The sequence below is a fragment of the Pogoniulus pusillus genome, chromosome 21, assembly GCF_015220805.1.
Source record: "Pogoniulus pusillus isolate bPogPus1 chromosome 21, bPogPus1.pri, whole genome shotgun sequence".
NCBI classification, from domain to species: Eukaryota; Metazoa; Chordata; class Aves; order Piciformes; family Lybiidae; genus Pogoniulus; species Pogoniulus pusillus.
The window spans coordinates 19,579,553-19,597,431 of NC_087284.1; the positions used below are offsets into that span (position 1 = coordinate 19,579,553).

General features: G+C 43.3%; 1 protein-coding gene across 8 annotated transcripts in view; it reads left to right on the forward strand.

Moving 5' to 3' along the window:
• DSP (desmoplakin) overlaps positions 1-17,879 on the forward strand; it is an 84,610-nt gene that overhangs the window by 51,399 nt on the left and 15,332 nt on the right. For all 8 annotated transcript variants that reach the window (XM_064161150.1, XM_064161153.1, XM_064161149.1 and 5 more), the window contains 15 exons: positions 1,263-1,365; positions 3,001-3,149; positions 3,483-3,657; positions 7,104-7,232; positions 8,192-8,242; positions 8,730-8,891; positions 9,794-9,898; positions 11,702-11,797; positions 12,000-12,125; positions 12,924-13,076; positions 14,660-14,814; positions 15,194-15,320; positions 15,797-16,001; positions 16,452-16,669; positions 17,406-17,572. In XM_064161150.1, the coding sequence (XP_064017220.1) occupies positions 1,263-1,365; positions 3,001-3,149; positions 3,483-3,657; positions 7,104-7,232; positions 8,192-8,242; positions 8,730-8,891; positions 9,794-9,898; positions 11,702-11,797; positions 12,000-12,125; positions 12,924-13,076; positions 14,660-14,814; positions 15,194-15,320; positions 15,797-16,001; positions 16,452-16,669; positions 17,406-17,572 (2,121 nt within the window). The remainder of the gene's footprint in view (positions 1-1,262; positions 1,366-3,000; positions 3,150-3,482; positions 3,658-7,103; positions 7,233-8,191; positions 8,243-8,729; positions 8,892-9,793; positions 9,899-11,701; positions 11,798-11,999; positions 12,126-12,923; positions 13,077-14,659; positions 14,815-15,193; positions 15,321-15,796; positions 16,002-16,451; positions 16,670-17,405; positions 17,573-17,879) is intronic.

The window sequence follows — 17,879 nt, forward strand, 5'->3', positions numbered from 1 at the left end:
TGTGACGTTTTACCTGGAACCCCCAAACTCCCACTTTATTTTGTTTGTGAGAAAGTAAATGCTCTAACTCCAGTCCTCAAACTCTTGTGTTTGCAGGCTCATGAATCTTGCAGTTTCTTCTTGAGACACTGCACTAGCTTCATGCATTTCTGCTGATAGAAGGCTCCTTCATACACTTGTATGGATTTGTGTGCTCATGCCTTCGTGTGGCACAGGATCTTGCTTTCTTTTTGTGCTCTGGTATTTGATGGCTGCTGTAGTAGGATGTGTGAGAACATCATGCAAAGGTTGTGTTCTTAACAAAGATAATGTATAATTCATTTCACGGAATCCCAGCATGGTGGGGCTCAGAAGGGACCTCTGGAGGTCATCTAGTCCAACCACCCAGATCAGGTTGCCCAGGCAGGTTGGAATCTCTCCAAAAAAGGAGACTCCACAACCTCTCTGGGGAGCCTGGTCCAGGGCTATGGCAACCTCCCAGGAAAGAAGTTTTTCCTCATACTCAAATGAAACCTCCTGGGTTCCAGTTTGTGCCTGTTGCCACTCATCCTATCACAGAGCACCACTGAAAAGAGTTTGGTCCTATTCTGTTGCTTCTCATCCTTTAGCTATTGATAAGCATTGAGAAGATCCACTCTCAGTCTGCCTCTCTCCAGGCTAAACAGCCTCAGGTGTCTCAGATTTTCCTCCTCAGAGAGATGCTGCAGTCCCTTTAGCATCTTTGTAGCCCCTTGTTGGACTCTTCTCGAGTATTTCCCTATCCCTCGTGAACTGGGTTGCTCATAACTGTCCCAGATAGTCCAGCTGTGGCCTCAGTAGGGCAGAGCAGAGGGGCAGGAGAAGGTCCCTCCACCTGCTGGTCACACTCGAGTAATGCATCCCAGGATACCATTGGCTTTCCTGGCCACAAAGGTGGTGTAATACTGCCAGAGTATTGTCTATCAAAGCTACAAACACCTGCACTGGAGGAAAAAAATTCTCATTAGGTCATGCTGGTTTCCACCTTCCACTCTGTCCTGTGATGAAGTCAGTCCACACCTGCTGCTAGAATCAGAAAGTAGATCTGTTCTCTTGGAATCAGCATTAAACCTCAACAGTGCAGTTAGGCAGGAGGGTCAGGTGAAGTGTGTGTGTCTGAAGCTGAACGAGATAGATTGTTCCATATCATTTCCCTGACACGTTCAGAATTTGTGTTTCTTAGGCCTCTTCACATTGTGCTGCCTCTCTATACTTACTTAGTTTTCTTCCTCTCCCCACAACAGCCAGAATGGGACCTGCACAGTGTCCAGACGCCAGAACACCATCCAGGAGCTTTTGCAAAACTGTTCAGATTGCCTGATGCGAGCGGAGCTCATCGTGCAACCTGTGAGTGCTGCTGCTGCTGCTTCCTATCAACAGCAATTGTGAATGTTACAGGCAACCAGTGCTGTGCTGTTAGCTGGACTCAACAGGCTCTGCTTCTTAGCACCTTCCTCCTCTTTCAGCTCTTCATGTGAGGCAGCTGGGAGTAGAGCAGCGAAGCTTTTTCTTAGGTCTGCACTCAGTGCTCAGTAAAACTGACTGAAATGCATTTGAGTAAGGAAAGGTGGACTTGGTGGGGTTTTAAAAAACAACACCTCACTCTTCAAACAGATTTTACTGCATTTTAGTCTTCAGTTTAGATCAAGACCATTCTCAGTGTCAGGTGTTAGTGTATGGCCATTCATACTCTGTTAGTGCATCCTGTAGAATTTCATCATCGTTTTCTGACCCATAATGAATGTTCATTACCTTTCTTTTTCCATAATGAACCTTCATTACCTTTCTTTTTCCAGGTGATTCCTAAAGAAAAAAAATGCAACTGGATTAAAATCTTCTTGACTGTTTTCATCCCAAATGCTTTCAGAGGATCTTTGCTTGCACTGGTTTAAACCCATAGTGCCTGGGGGTGGGTTGCTCACTGACCCTAGTCCTGGTGAAAGTGGGATGACCTCTATTCCTGCTCAGTGCAGAAGAGGTGTGGGGTGGTGAGTACATCCTGCTGTTGAGGCTACTGAGATGTCAAATCCATTCAGAGTTCTGGCAGTAGATATGATTTAGAGCACACTTTTAAATCCTCTGTGGAGAGGAAATTCTTTCAGGAATGAACTCTGTGGTTAGCAGTTTGTTTCCTTTTCAGAGATTCAGCATGCCTGTTTCTACCAATGCCAGAGTAAATAACTGCCTCTCATTAGGGATTAATGCTATTCCAGTAAAGTTAAAAGAAAGTGATACTTAGTTCCAGCTTGGTCTCACAATATACATTGCTTTCTTTGGTTTTTGCTTTGGGAGGGACAAAGCAATGAGGTCCATCAGTGTTTCAGTTACAAAAGCAAATCACAGCAGGGTTATGTTTTGTTCGGCATGGCTATGTCAGGGTGGGATGAGATCAAAAAGCCTGCTTGAAGCACCGTGACCATGCTGGGCCACTTGCACAGAAAATTTGCCTCAACTTTGGATGATGAGGTGGTATGCAATTGTGACAGGGCATGGAGCTGCTTCCAGGTGGACAAGGTGCAGCATGTTTGGAGGGGAAAGACTGAGAACCTCAGGTAAACTTGGGGAAAAGCAGGAACAATATCTGCCAGCTCTCTCCAGGATGGTGTTTGCCTCTCATCCTCTAAACAGAAAACAATGAGGCTTTAAAAACATAGCACACTGTGTGAAGCCTTGGCTCAATAAACACCAATCAGGATGAGCTGCTCTTCACAGAATGGTTTGGCTGGTATCATGTGTTAATATTTTTCTGTTGTATTTTATTTGTAATAAGGACTTCCCAGTGATTGTGGATCCTCTGTTAATTGTCTTTCTGCCAGTTAAAACTGGCCATCTGAAACCTAGCAGTTGAAACCTGTTGTGCTTTCGTGCTTCTTAAAAATGATTAGCATTCCTAATGTCTCTTAAACCAAGCAAGCTGAAGCTTAGGTGATGACATTTAATCTCCCATCTCTCTCTCCCTTTCCTTTGTTTTCTTTCTTTTAGGAATTGAAATATGGGGACGGTGTCCAAATTAGGGGGAACAGAGATCTGGAAGAGTGTTTTGCCCAGGCAAATGACCAAATGGATATCCTGGATGGGCTGATCAGAGAGATGAGGCAGATGGGCCAGCCCTGTGACATGTATCAGAAAAGGTATTGCCAGGGGACAGTGAAGGGAGGGAATGCAGCTGATAGAAGTTTGTGGTATCTCAAGTGCTCACCTTCCCTGGTGCTGCAGGGTGTGTCAGCAGTGATATAGAAGTAATTCTGGAGTATGTTAATATGGAGAAAGGCCTTGCAATAATAGATTCCACATAAAATTTCACATCTTGGTTGTCCCTGTGAAATTTCAGTCAGTGTTTTCCCACAACCTGTGCTTTCAGCACTTTGTTGGGGATGGTGGTCCAGTAGGAGAGATGAACTGTGTTGTTCCTGTGTTCTCTAGATGTTTTCCTCACAGATGGTAAGTGACTGATTCCATTTCAGGCTGCTTCAGCTTCAAGAGCAAATGCGTGCCCTGTACAAAGCCATCAGTGTTCCCCGTGCTAGGAGGGCCAGCTCCAAAGGCGGTGGTTGCTACTCCTCTCAGAGTGGCTCAGGCTGGGACGAGTACACAAAACGTGTCACAAGTGAATGTCTGAACTGGATGAGGCAGCAGAAGGTAAATCTTTGCAAAGCCCAGAGACAGTGCTAAGATCTAGTGGTGTTTATGAGTGCCACCACACCTGTAGTAGTGTTCTGGGTGCCAGTAGAAGACAACAAGTACACATGAATGCTTATCTAGCATCTCATGTTCCTCTTGGTTTGTTTTTTATTCTCTTTTCCACTGAAATCTTCTTTTGCAGAGGTAAAAGAGTGGAAAGTTGCATTCAAGAGCTGAATGAGACACGTGTCAACATAGCAAAAGGCACTGGCATGTTTGTGTTAGAGATTGTTTCACCTGATATTTCCTTCCTTCCTTTCACAGATTTCTTTTATGATTTGTATTTATTTTAACCCTTTTGACAGTGTGAAAATGATCAGAGGGCTGGAACACCTCTGCTGTGAGGACAAGCTGGGATTGTTCAACTTGGAGAAGAGAAGGCTCCAGAGAGACATTACTGTGGCCTTTCACTACTTAAAGGGGCTGATAAGAAAGACAGGAACGGACTTTTTAGCAGGGCCTGTTGTGACAGGACAAGGGGCAATGGCTTTAAACTAAAGAGGGGAGATTCAGCCTAGATCTAATTTTCACAGAGGGTAGTGAAACACTGGCCCAGGTTGACCAGAGAGGTGGAATATGCCCCATCCCTGCAAACATTCCACTAGGTTGTTTGGAGCTCTCAGCAACCTAACTCTAGTTGAAGATGTCTGTGTTAAGTGCAGGAGGGTTCATCTAGATAATCTCTAAAGGTTTGTGCCAACTCTAAACGTTATATAATTCTTTAGGACCAGTTTCAGAGTTTTAACCATTGTCTAGTATTTTTTAGTAGTTCTCTCCCTCTGTCCTTATCACAGTGGGAGCCAGAAGCTAGAACTGGTTGCCACAGGAGCGGTCTCTCAGAAGTCACTGCTGAAACGTACATAGAAATGCTGACGTTGCTCCCTGAATAAATTTACCTCTTCACATCTGTTGGTGGTGTAACCTGGAATAGAAAACTCCCATTGAGAGTCTGTTGTGCTGCTGGAGTGAAAACTGTGTTTGTAGTTGGACAAGCTGGTTCTGAGAGACAGGGAGAATGGAGTGAGGTGGCTGAAGTTAAACTTTGCAGACTCCTTGTGAAGGGAAATTGTGTTATTGTTACTTGTCTCTGTTAGGTTGTTGCTTAATGATGCTGACATTGTTATCTGCACATGGTGTTTGGCAGGCAGCTGCTATGCGAACCAGACAAGGGAGAGCTCTGTACAGTTCCTGTACTTTTATCTGAGTGCTAGTCACAGCCAGGTCCTTCAGTGCTCTCCCACAGCCTGGCATGTTTTAGAGGAAGAAAGGGAAATTAAAATGCACTCCTTGAATGGTAACCTGTAGTAGTGTTACTCCCAGGCAGCACCAGCAGATAGGATTGCTCTGTGTACATTGTGAGAGAGAAGGACAGATGTCAGACCTGCCACAGGTTGAGAAGTGATGTTGGACAGACACTGGGCATTCTTCCAGTGATGAAGTGCAGTGAACATTCTGCACCTCCCAAAGACTTCACATGATGCCATACTTAAATGCCCCTTGCTAAGCACAGGGAGTGTAAGCAAGCACTGCATAGCTGTGTTCCTGCACAAAACCTCTTGTGAAAGTACAAGGATTGTTCTTTCTCCTTTTTGAAGCCCCTAAGGCAGTGCTGAAGTGGGGACAGTAAGCACTCAGGTTTCTGTTGGGCTTTTTGGGATTTCTTTAGGGAAAATGTATTTTTTACCTTCCACTACCTCTCTTTCCATTGTGCCTCACTGTATCCCAATACCTGCTCACATTTGGACTGGGATAATGTTTACCCTGGTAATGTGGTGAGATATAGGGGAAAAAGTTCTGAGCAGCTGAGGATTTTTGCTGGTGTTTTGTTGTGTGCTCTCTGAATAATTTGCTGGCAGGAGAATCAGGTGTGTCAGATTTCCAGAGTGGAACAGGGAGAGTGCAGTGAAATCCAGACAGCCTTTGTTCGCTTACTTGGCAGCCAGCCACAGTTGCCACTGTTCTTACAGACTCTTTAGACATTAATTATAATGAGAAGGGTCAAAGTCCTCTAACTTCTAGATGGCTGAATGCAAAATAGTTATCTTTCTTGGACTGTTTTCAGTTCTGCCTTTGAACCCTTATGCTTCAGTGTGGCTCAGGCTTTATTGTCAGCTGTTGAGTCATCGAGATTTGGCTCCAGGCTGATAATAAGCAAATTCAATTCCAGCCCAAGATGAAGATCCCCGTTTCTTTGCTGCATGAGTGTGCAGACAAGTGTTCAGAGACTGTGTGTCTTTGTAGCAGGAGAGATGGGGTTTGAGGAGGTGACTTGGGAATTCAGTGGCTTTTAGTATCAGAAAATAATGCAACAAGGAAGAGCAGTCAGGTAGCTTCTGAGTCCGTAATTATCCAGGGGTATCACTGCTTTTCAAAGGCTGCTCCTGGAGGTTTGCACTCTGCATCCTGCAATGAATGTTCATAGAATCATAGAATCAACCAGGTTGGAAGAGACCTCCAAGATCATCCAGTCCAACCTATCACCCAGCCCTAACCAATCAACTAGGCCATGGCACTAAGTGCCTCATCCAGTCTTTTCTTGAAGACCCCCAAGGACGGTGACTCCACCACCTCCCTGGGCAGCCCATTCCAGTGGGAAATGTTGCCCAAATGCAGGACAAATAGCATTCAATAAGGATTTCTGTGGTTTTTGTTTAATTTGTTCAAATTTAACTGAAGTTATTGGAGTTGATGAGATGATTTAAAATGGAAATGTAGCATATGGAGATACAGAGCTCAGCTCTAGGTGTTTTCACGTGAATTCCATGAATGGGATTGTTTGAAGTCATGATTTATTTTCAGAGTCATAATCATAGAATCAAAGAATCAATCAGGGTTGGAAGAGACCACAAGGATCATCTAGTTCCAACCCCTCTATCATGTCCAGGGACACTCTATCCTAGATCACACTGGCCAGAGGCTCATCCAGCCTGGCCTTAAACATCTCAAGGGATGGGGCCTCAACCGCCTCTCTGGGCAACCCATTCCAAGCCCTCACCACTCTCATGCTGAAGAACTTCCTCCTCACATCCAGTCTGAACCTACCCACCTCTAGCTTTGCTCCATTCCCCCTAGTCCTGTCACTACCTGATATCCTAAAGATAAGAATGATAAGAATGTAGCTATACTGCAAAAGAGCAGTTTGGTTCAAACAAGATAGATGAAAATACACTAACAAGTATGCTTCATCTACTCTAATTTTAAGCATCTTTCTTTGTTTCTTCTTCTTTGAGTGCCTATCACAGCGTTTTGAGTGATGACAGTACAAAGAAATTGTATCTCTCTATTCTGAGCATGCCTTTATTCAGTTTTACTCTCTACTGCACTGTCATGTTTAATTCAGTTCAAATCTTTTATGCTTGGATTTAGTTGTAAGTGGAAGTACAAACACTGTCTCTTTCTCCTAGACTGAAATGGAGCTGGTGAAATGGGGCTTTGATGCCGCATCCATTGAGCAGCAGATTGGTGACCACAGAAGAACTCACAATGCCATCGGGGACTATCGCTGGCACCTGGACAAAGTCAAAACAGACCTGGTAATTGCTGTCTTCCTTTACATGTAGCTTAGCTTAGCTTAGTGGCTTGCTGCTCCTCTTCTTCCAAATTAGAAAGTGGAGTAGCCCAGATTCTCCTCAGAAACCACTGGCATAATGATAGCAACTGTTTTCAACCCTAATCTTTGTTATTTCATGGGTTTGTGCTCCACTTCTTGCCCCAAAACTTTAAGATGAAAATTTAGTAGCTCTTAAACATTTTATGTTGTGGACCAAGACTGGCAACTTTTCCTATGAGAAGAATGGCTAGGAATGATTATTGGCACTTTCTGTGTTAACCCATTGTAGTATGTTAAAATAAGGTGAAAGGATAAAGTGGGTGCTTAGATATGGCCTTGAGCAATGAGGAAGTTGCTGTGAAAAATGCCCACATTCTGGGCTAAGATTAGAGCTTTTCTTTTGGTTTTTTTCCCCTCTAAGAGGAAAAGTAGATTTAGAGACCTTACTCCTGCAGTGAATTTTCTTGCCTGTATGGATTTATTATTGCAGAGATCCTGGTATAATTTTGGTCTGGACTGATTGTATTCTCCCAGTCAATTTCTAGGCACAATTCAGGGCTCAGCACAGAGTAGGAACTGTTCCTAGTTGGAATTTTGGTGTGGTGACCCTGAGAAAACTCACATGTAGTAAACCCATATTGGTGTATGTAGCCTCTGTGTGCAGAAGGAGCTCCAGTTTTGGGAGCTCTTTTGGTATTGCAGAGGTTATGTTCAACCTTGTTGATGTACTGAGCATCCCTGATGCGAGTAAACTCGTATAAACCCAAGGCTTGGATTTTTGCATCGCTGGAGGACTGCATGATCTGCTCCTCACACAATGGCTCTTGCAGGCATTTGCAAGTCACCACCTCTAGTTACAGCATTCTGATACATTTTAAAGAGAAAATCAGCAAAGAGGCAACTTGTAACTGACTCACTGAGTATCTGCTGTCTCTGTTTCAGCGGGAAAAGGCTGCAGTTCACCAGCTGGAGGAAGAATATGAAGGACTACTGGTGAGCATGAGAAGTGTTCAGTTCTGGTACCCTCTGTGGTGAATGATCTTCTGGCTTTCTTAACACCAGTGTGATAGTCAAAGGACATGTCAGATTTCAGCAGAGTGACAGAGCTGCAGTTAAATAATTCTGTTCAGTCAGTAAAGTGACAGTTTAAGCTTCTGTAAGGTTCAAGTTGAGTTACAAACTTGAGATTAGTTCATTATCTGGTGTACAACAGAAATTTCCAGTTTGCACCTGGTGAAGCAGGTTTGTCTCCACATCTGCTACACTTGGGCTTGAAAGGGCTTTCATTAGCTGCTAACTTCAGGTTCCTCTTGTTTTGTACATACAGACATGTCCACTGTCAGCAGGTTTTAGACATGTGTGGGTTTACTGTTATTTTCATTTAAAAAAGAACAAAAAAGATGCACTTTTGCCTTCCCCTTCTCCACCCAGCACAGGCATTTCTGTGTTTATGGCTACTCATTTCTTGAATTCCTTGCAGAAATACTCCTTTGAGAGAATGGATCAGCTCCGGCAATTCCAGAACCTCATCCAGGCCACCAGCAGAGAGATCATGTGGATCAATGACTGTGAAGAAGAGGAGCTTCTCTATGACTGGAGTGACAGGAACACTGACATTGCCAGGAAGCAGGAGGCCTTCTCTGTAAGACAGCTCAACCTCCCCATGATTTCCCTGTGATTTTGGGATAGCGAGGGAGAAACAACCTGCCCCAGGGGGTCTAATCACAGGATGAGCATTTCTTCACTCTTGAAGTTCCTGAGGATTTCTATCAACATTTTTGAATTAAGTACTGTGTGAGAACCTTTTGAGTCAAGACTGGACACCTGCTGGAATATTGTGTTCCCATTCAAACCAGTTGTTGTGGTCTCTTTTGTCCTTGGCTGACCTCACCAGCACAGTCCACCGAGGATTAATAATCACATAGAGATTGTGCCCACAGCCATTATGTTGGCATGCCAAACTAAGGGACTTGAATCAAGCAGTTTAGTTCTCCCTCTTAGGTTTTTGCAGGGGGTAAGGATGTCCCTGTGTTTTGCCCTGCTATCTGCCACCAGGAAGTGGAGGTGTAACAGGAGGAGGGAGCTGCTGTCTTCCTCTCATGGCTTTGCCAGCAGCATTTTGAGTGCATGGTCAAAGGTAGTTTGCACCACTCCTCTTCTTCTATGTGTAAAGAAATGGAGCACCAATATTGGTGCTGAACAGCACATTGAAAAGGAGTGAATATAATACATACTATTAAGAAAGTACTTTTTGGTGTTAGTCTAGTTCTGGATGCTAAAAGATACTTTTTTGCTTCCATCTTGCCTAGGAAAGGCAGAACTTTGGGGGCTTTGCTCTGAAACAGCAAGTCTAGAAATGAGATGATGGTAGCTTCTTTGATTCTACTATCTTCATAATTAACTCTTGTACACTGAAAAAAAATTACTACATAGTGTTAACAAAGGTAATTTTACATGATTACAACTCTCTGGACAATCTTAAGTCAGCCATCCTGTGCAGTGTACATCTGGGGACTTGTTTAATCCTGTGTTTTGTGTGTTTAGAAACGGATGAGTGAACTGGAAGTTAAAGAAAAAGAACTCAACAAGCTAAAGCAAGAAAGTGACCAGCTAGTGCTCAACCAGCACCCTGCTTCAGACAAAATTGAGGTGAGTTAGGCTTTGTGTAGTTTTACTTGCTCCTTTAATTGCTGCATGGGAAAAAATCTCAGTGCAAATCTAAATGCGATGCTAAGGGATGCAGTTTAGCGCCAGACTTGGTCGAGTTAGGTAGTGTTTGGACTGGATGATCTTTAAGACCTTTTCCAATCAAAATGATTTTGTGATTCTATGAAATGAATGCTGCATTTGGACTTGAGAAGGGTTTGTCTGCCAAAAAGCCTATCCCTTTTTATCTAGCTGTATGAGGTGCTCTAATAAATGTTTCTACCTTCCTCAACAAACCTGTCCACAACAACTGCACACTTCTTAAGAGCTCTGGAGAGAACTCTCATTGCTATCAAATTTGGTGGTAGACACGCATAAGAATTTAAACAAGGGTTAAGGAGTTGTCTGAGTGTATTGAAATTGCTATTTCTCATCAGAGCTGACTACAGTGCAGCTGAATTTGTGGTAGGAAGGCATGGCATTGGTCTTCTGCTATCTTTCCAGGCATGTTCTGAAGAAAACCACACCCTCTGCTGAGGGTTTATATTTAATCCAGGTGCAAATACTTTCTGCAACTGAAATTCAGAGCATGTTTCTATAGCTTAGCCAACAAAGTTTTGCATTTGCAGTTTGGTATACATTTACCTTTTAATCAAAGAGACTGCAACCATTTGGAAAATCCCATTTTATTAGGAAATACTTCAGTACTTAGAGTTTTAAGAGTGCATAACTAAAATAAACTAATAGGAAAATAAAAGACCTTTCTGCTTTTTACAGTAGCTGTTATTTTTCTTCCCTATTTCATTTGTGGTCAGTTTCTGCCTTAAAGGAAAGATCATTGCATGCTGCAGCAGTAAAGTAACTTTCTAAACAGTATGTGTAAAAGAATTGGCTAAGAAATATGTGTAAGGAATGTGTCTAATATTCCAAAGAATATACATGAAGACTGCATGAGAAGTTTAATTTTAAAAACAACCAATACAGAATCATAGAATTGTTTTGGTTGGAAAGGACCTTAAAGATCATCTAGTTCCAACCCCCCTGCCACAGGCAGGGACACGTCCTGTTAGACCACTTTACTCAAGACCCCAGCCAACAGCTTCTCTGGGCAACCTGTTCCAGTGCATCACTGCCATCACAGGGAAGAACTGCTTTCTAATGCTTAATCTAAAGCTTTTTCCAGTTTGAAGCAATTGTCTCTCTTCCTGTCACCTCCTGCCTTTGTAAAAAGTCCCTCTCTAGCTTTCCTGGAGGCCCCTTCAAATACTGGAAGGCTGCTCTAAGGTCTCCCTGGAGTCTTCTCCAGGCTGAAGAACACAAACTCTTTCAGCCTGTCTTCATAGCAGAGGTGCTCCAGCCCTCTGATCTTCTTCGTGGCCCTCCTTTGGACCTTCTCTAGCAGTTCTATGTCTTTCTGTGACACCAGAGCTAGATCATAGAAAAATCACATCTGACAGTGTTCCTTGAAAGAAAGAGAACATTACAATTTGTAGCTGAAATACTGAACTTCCATACTGAACTTGTGCATTTCCCCACTTTTTGTTCACATACTCAGGCTTTGTGCTTCTCAAACACTATTCAAGTCATGGACAAATGTCTCTCCACACCCCATAAGACAGTATTTAACTCATGGTACTTAGAAGCTGGGGAACTATTTGCATGAGTTACCTTATTCTGGAATGCATGAGTTTGCTTTAGCAGCTTTTTCATTTGCATTTATGTAGAGCATAAAATAGTTTTTCATAAGTGTAGGTAGGAGAGAGATCTGTGTGGCCATTTGAGTTCTGTGTGTTGCTGGATTTGTAGGCCTACATGGATACACTACAAACACAGTGGAGCTGGATTCTTCAGATCACCAAATGCATTGATGTTCATCTGAAAGAGAATGCAGCTTACTTTCAGGTGAGCATTGTTGTGAAGGATTCACACCACTCCTAAGTGTGAATCCTATCACAGCTATTTCTTGACTGCACCAAGATGTTTCTAAATCCATGCACAGTTATGGATAACACGCAGTTACCATGTTCTAATTGCTGCCATTCTGTCAGATGTGAGCATTTATTTTTAGCAGACATTTTTAGCAGTCACAACTTTTCTCCTGTAGTTCTTTGAAGAGGCCCAAGCCACAGAGAGCTACCTGAAGAACTTACAAGACTCCATCAGAAAGAAGTTCATCTGCGACAAGAGCATGTCACTGCAGTCTTTGCTGGAGCAGATCAAAGAGCTGGAGGTACTGTCACACCCACCTGGCAGGTTATGTTCTGCTCTCCTCTTAAGATAACAAATCTAAACCCAGGTGTACTGCAACATTTACTTGTGGTGCTGTATGGATTTGAAACTGTAAGGTTATATTCCTTCCCATTTCTTAGGGAAGTCTACACAGTGTTATTTAATCAGGAACTCTGTTTTCCTTTTAAATCTGGAATGAGCCCAACAAATCCCCAAGTTTCTGACATGCTAACATTAAAAAAACCAAATACTTTTATTCATGGGTGGTAGGAAAGATTTTTGCCTCAAAAACATTTAATAGATGAGTCATCAAGTCATGATTATCAATCTCATTGAGAGGACTTAGCTCAGCTTTTTGAGCTAAACTTTTGTTCATCCTGAATTAGGTGCTACAGTTTCAAATGGAATAGTCTGTGAGAGAACTTGGTGATGTAAAAGGGTAATTGATAAAGTTGGGTTTGAGAGTGGAGTTAACAACAACAAAAAAAACAGTTAACATTCATGTTACAATATATTATTTTCATTTACTCTATTGCTGTGTTTCTTACAACCTCACTTTAATCACGTTGCAGATCTGTGTGCAGCAGATGCTTTGCAAGGGGTTTTTGAATGTCTCTCTATTCTTTTACACTGCACTTTTACCTGATAGGCCAAAGACTGATCCCCCTGGAACTACAAGAAAAGTTTGCCTCTGGTGGGCAGCAGATCTACCTCTCTTAAAACAAAACAACCTCAAACATTGGGAATTAGTTACAATTTCTTTTTATAAGGAATTTTAACACACAATTGATCTTTGCAGAACGAGCGGGAGAGAATTCTGGAATACAAGAGGCAAGTGCAGAGTTTGGTGAATAAATCCAAGAAGATTGTGCAGCTGAAGCCACGCAACCCAGACTACCGGAGTAACAAGCCCATCATCCTCAAGGCTCTCTGTGATTACAAACAGGATCTGGTACTGTATCCCTTTTTAGCTGAGAATGAGCTAGAGTGTGGCAGACTATATGGTGTGTGAACTGCTGAGCCGATAGGTCTTAACCTCTTTGTCTGCTTTTGCTCAGTGCCTAAATGTCTGTGACTTTCTTACAATCATCAGTAAACAAGGTAGGCTCTGATTGGATAATCTAAATTATTATTAGTCCTCTAAATAGTTGTTTAAGACTTAAAGAGTACAAATTACCCTCTGATAGGGTTAAATCGCTATACAGATACTTCCCAACATCTACACCTTTTATTTGGGTGATTGCTCACATTTCCAACGTCTTTCTGGGTCCTCAGGTGAGCACTTCCTCTAACCAAAGGTGAGGAATGTCCAGTGAGTCATTGGTACCCCCATTTTTATGCTGGACGGAGCATGCAGTTGGTGGTGGTGGATTATTTTCCTCCTCACTTCGGTGGCTGCTTGGGTTTATTTCTTTGTTTATTCTTAAAAGTAGACTGAGATATATTTTCTGCTGACATGCTTGTTCTCTTCACTGGTTCCTAATTACTCAGCTTTTCTGTTCTTTGTCTGTAAAACTGGTTTTACTTGATTCTCTAGGCTGCATTCCTGTAGTGATCAGTAACTGCTGTGATTTGTGTTTGCAAGCTGGGGTTTCCACTCTCTACTCAGTGTCTGTGCTCTACCACACCACATTTTATCCTGGAGTCACAGAAGTTCAGCCCACGCAGTGTAACTCCTTGTTGTTACTATAAGTGAAACCAAACAGATTTAGGTGGTGGTTACCTGGCTGCTTGGCCGTTGCTCTTACTCTTAAGCAAGCTAAATTCTGCTCAGAACAGTCTAGAGCCTCATGGTCATATCAATGGAGAGTCCCTGGCTGTCAAGAGTGGTATTTACAGGCTGCAAAGGGGTGATGCAGGTAGAATCCCATCAGGATAAATGGTAGGAGGAGCCTCTTGGATGTGAGTGACTCATGCCCTGCACCATGAATCATAGAATCATAGAATCAGTCAGGGTTGGAAGGGACCACAAGGATCATCTAGTTCCAACCCCCCTGCTATCATCAGGGACACCCTACCCTAGATCAGGCTGGCCAGAGCCCCATCCAGCCTGGCCTTAAACACCTTCAGGGACAAGGCCTCAACCACCTCCCTGGGCAACCCATTCCAGGCTCTCACCACTCTCATGGTGAAGAACTTCCTCCTCGTGTCCAGTCTGAACCTACCCACCTCCAGCTTTGCTCTATTTCCCCCTGGTCCTGTTGCTACCTGAGAGGCTAAAAAGTCCCTCCTCAGCTTTTCTATAGGCCTCCTTCAGATACTGGAAGGCCACAAGAAGGTCACCTGGGAGCCTCCTCTTCTGCAGACTGAACAGCCCCAACTCTTTCAGTCTGTCCCAGGTCAGGTTTGATATGGCTCTGAACTACCTGTAGTTGAAGATGTCCCTACTTGCTGCAGAGAGGTTGGACTAAATGGCCTTTATAGGTCCCTTCCAACCCAACCCAGTCATGATTCTACAGTTGTATGCTAGATCTGTCTTTCATGGAAACCTCATCATACCCAACTAAAGCCCAAAATGTTCTTCATTCCTTGCAGAAAACAGTGCGCAAAGGAGACGAGTGTATCCTGAAGGACAACAACGAGCGCAGCAAGTGGCTGGTGACTGGCCCTGGAGGAGTCGACATGCTGGTGCCGTCTGTTAGTCTTATCATCCCTCCCCCCAATCCGTTAGCAGTGGATCTGGCAAGCAAGTGAGTTGCTGCCTGTGTTTGAACACCTACTGCTAGGAGTAGATAGAAGAGTTCACTTGAAAGAACAATAGAAGCTGCTCTGTGCCTTTGTTCGTAGTGCTTCCTACACCCCCAACAATTGTGAGGAATTAAGGACTAGACTTCAGGAAATTGCTTTCAGAGAAACTTGCTGAGATCCAAAAATATTGTAAACTTAAATTCTACACCTTTCTTTAAACTCTCCAATAATGCAAGTCATGGCACAAAGTAATTTTCCAGGCATTTTTCAAGTAGAGGACAAGCCTTAACACACTGAACATCTGCTGGATATTTCTTGATGCTTTCCAGCTATGCTGCAAGAATCAACGTGTTTTGATTATGGAATCTCTTTTCTCCTCAGAATTGAGCAGTACTATGAAGCTATTTTAGCTTTGTGGAACCAGCTGTATATCAACATGAAGAGCCTGGTATCTTGGCATTACTGCATGATTGACATTGAGAAAATCAAAGCGATGACTATTGCCAAGGTAAGACTCCAGCTGGCCTTACCTGTAGATATCCCAGAATCTCTGCATGGTGGGGGCATTGGAAAGGATCTCTCAGGGTCATCTAGTCCAACCCTCCTGCTAAATCAGGGTCACTCAGGGCCGGTTGCCCAGAATTGCAATGACCAGACAGGTTTGGTATCTTTCCAAAGAAGGAGACTCCACAACCTCTTTGGGTAGCCTGCTCCAGTGCTCCGTCTCCCTAACAGCAAAGAATTTTTTCCTCACATTCATATGGAATGTCTTGGATGCAAGCTTGTGCCCATCACCCCTTGTGCTGCAACTGGGCACCACTCAAAAGAGTCTACCCCCATTCTCTTGCCCCTTACCCTTTAGATATTGATAAGCATTGACAAGATCCCCTCTCAGTCATCTCTGCATCACTGAAGATGCAATTAGTTTGCAAGTCTTCCCCAATTTCTTCTTCTTTCTCAAAAGTCTCTCTTTCCTTCTTTCAGCTGAAAACAATGCGAAGGGAAGATTACCAAAAAATAATAACTGACCTGGAGATCCATTACCAAGAATTCCTTAGGAACAGCCAAGGCTCAGAGATGTTTGGTGATGAAGACAAACGGAACATCCAGTCTCAGTTCACTGATGCTCAGAAGCACTACCAAACCTTGATTATACAACTGCCCAACCAACCACGTCAGCCACAGACAGGTTCACTGCATTTCTGGGTTTTGTAGAGATAGAACTGCTTGGGTTTCCTTGTTGAGGGGGTGGTGGTGAATTCTTCTTGTGTGAAAATGGCCTCATAAACATGGGTGCAAACACACTCCAGAATTTGTTCTGCAGTCTCCCAACATAACCATACTGGCCATGTGCGGGAAAGAGTTTGCTTCATTCTTCCTTCCTTTGGTGTGAATCTGGGGGGAAATGAGAAGGATGAAATGTTATCAGCCATTAGGAAGCAAGATATCTGCTGCATTTGAGGAAGGAAGTTGTGCTATTTTGTGAAGGAGAGAAATCAATTCCTTCAACCAGCTGCATAAGGACCCTGACAGTCACACAGATCAGCTTGGTGTTAAATCACTTGAGTACTACATTGCCTTTCTTATATGTCGGTGCTCAGTTCTCTGACAGTTGACATTTACCCAACTGATTTTACAGTGGTTCCAACTGAGACCTGCCCTTTGGGCTCCTCAAACACCATTATTGTTAATGAGAGAAACCGAGAACATGAGAAGCAGGAGGCCTGGCTGCTGATGGAGCTTCAGAAACTTCGGCGCCAGATTGAAGCTTCTGAGATCCGAATGGTTCAGAGGGCTCCTCTTGGAGTGGATCAAGGGGCTGTACATGACTTTTCAGTCAGGATAAAGGATTTAGAGGTAACTCTGGATGTTTCTTTTGAGTGTCTCAAGCTCACTGTGACTGCTGAGCCTACTGCAGTGGTGTTTCTGATGAGCTGGGAAAGACACAAATCCTCTGCAAGAAATTCTCCACTGGAAGATCCTACTTGGATTGGAGTATAGATCCTATGTAGCTGAATCTTGGATTTTTAGAAGTCAAATTCTGTCAGGCAAAGAATACAGACAGCCTGAAGTCAGTTGGATGGGAGCTCATTCAGGTTGAAGTATTATCAAACTCCTTTTGCACAGAGCCCACTCTATCATCTACCCCTGAAGTGCTGTCTGTGGGATGTAGAGTGGATAAATGAGGCTTAAAAATCCTCTCCCAGTTCTTTTGATCTGAAGGAGACTAGAGAGAACATGAGTAAGACAAGAGAACAGGTTCAGCATATGAGAAATTCCCTGGGGACAATTAGGTTGCAAAGGTCTGTAGAGCAAGAGGACCCTGACACGTCTTGGGCAGTTAGCAGTGAAGTGCTCTGCGTTCAACAGAGCTGAACTGGGGTGGGTGAGGTGCTCAAAAAAAGAGGTATTACCTGTTGTGGGCTGTGTGGAAAAGAAGACATCCAGTTACCTTGAAGCAAGCAAGCTCTGGCACTGGTTCAGCTGATTAGATAACAGCAGACTACTTGGATAAAGAGACTAATTGCCTATGTGCTGTCAAATGATCATTTAGCCACCAGAAGTGTGTATATCAGGCATTCTCTTCCCTTAGGGTGTGCAGAATGACTCTCAGATAATGGCTGAAACCCTCAATAAGCATAAGGACTTGCTGCCTAACTTCAGAGGCTGTGAGAAGTACGTCTACTTGCAGTCAGAGATTAATGCCCTGTTTCAAAAGCTGGAAAACATTAATGGTGTTTCTGCTGGCTACTTAGACAGGTAAGACATTTGAGCTTATAGCAATAAATCACTCTCTTCCTTAATTCTTAGTCCATAAACCTGTCTCTTACTGTTAGCAGTGTAAAATGACACCTTTTACTCCTACAAGTGGCATAGAAACAAGCACTCCTCTGACTTTCTTCTCTTGTCTGAAAATTTAAGAAAAAAAGTGAGACTCAGGAGTATCACTGAAATTTCTTCTGAATTGCCTCTTCTCTTTAACCAGCTGTTCTCTCACTACAGTGAGAATCATGACTATCACTGCAGCTTCTTCTGTATTGCTCATTCTCCTTAACTAATGATCTGC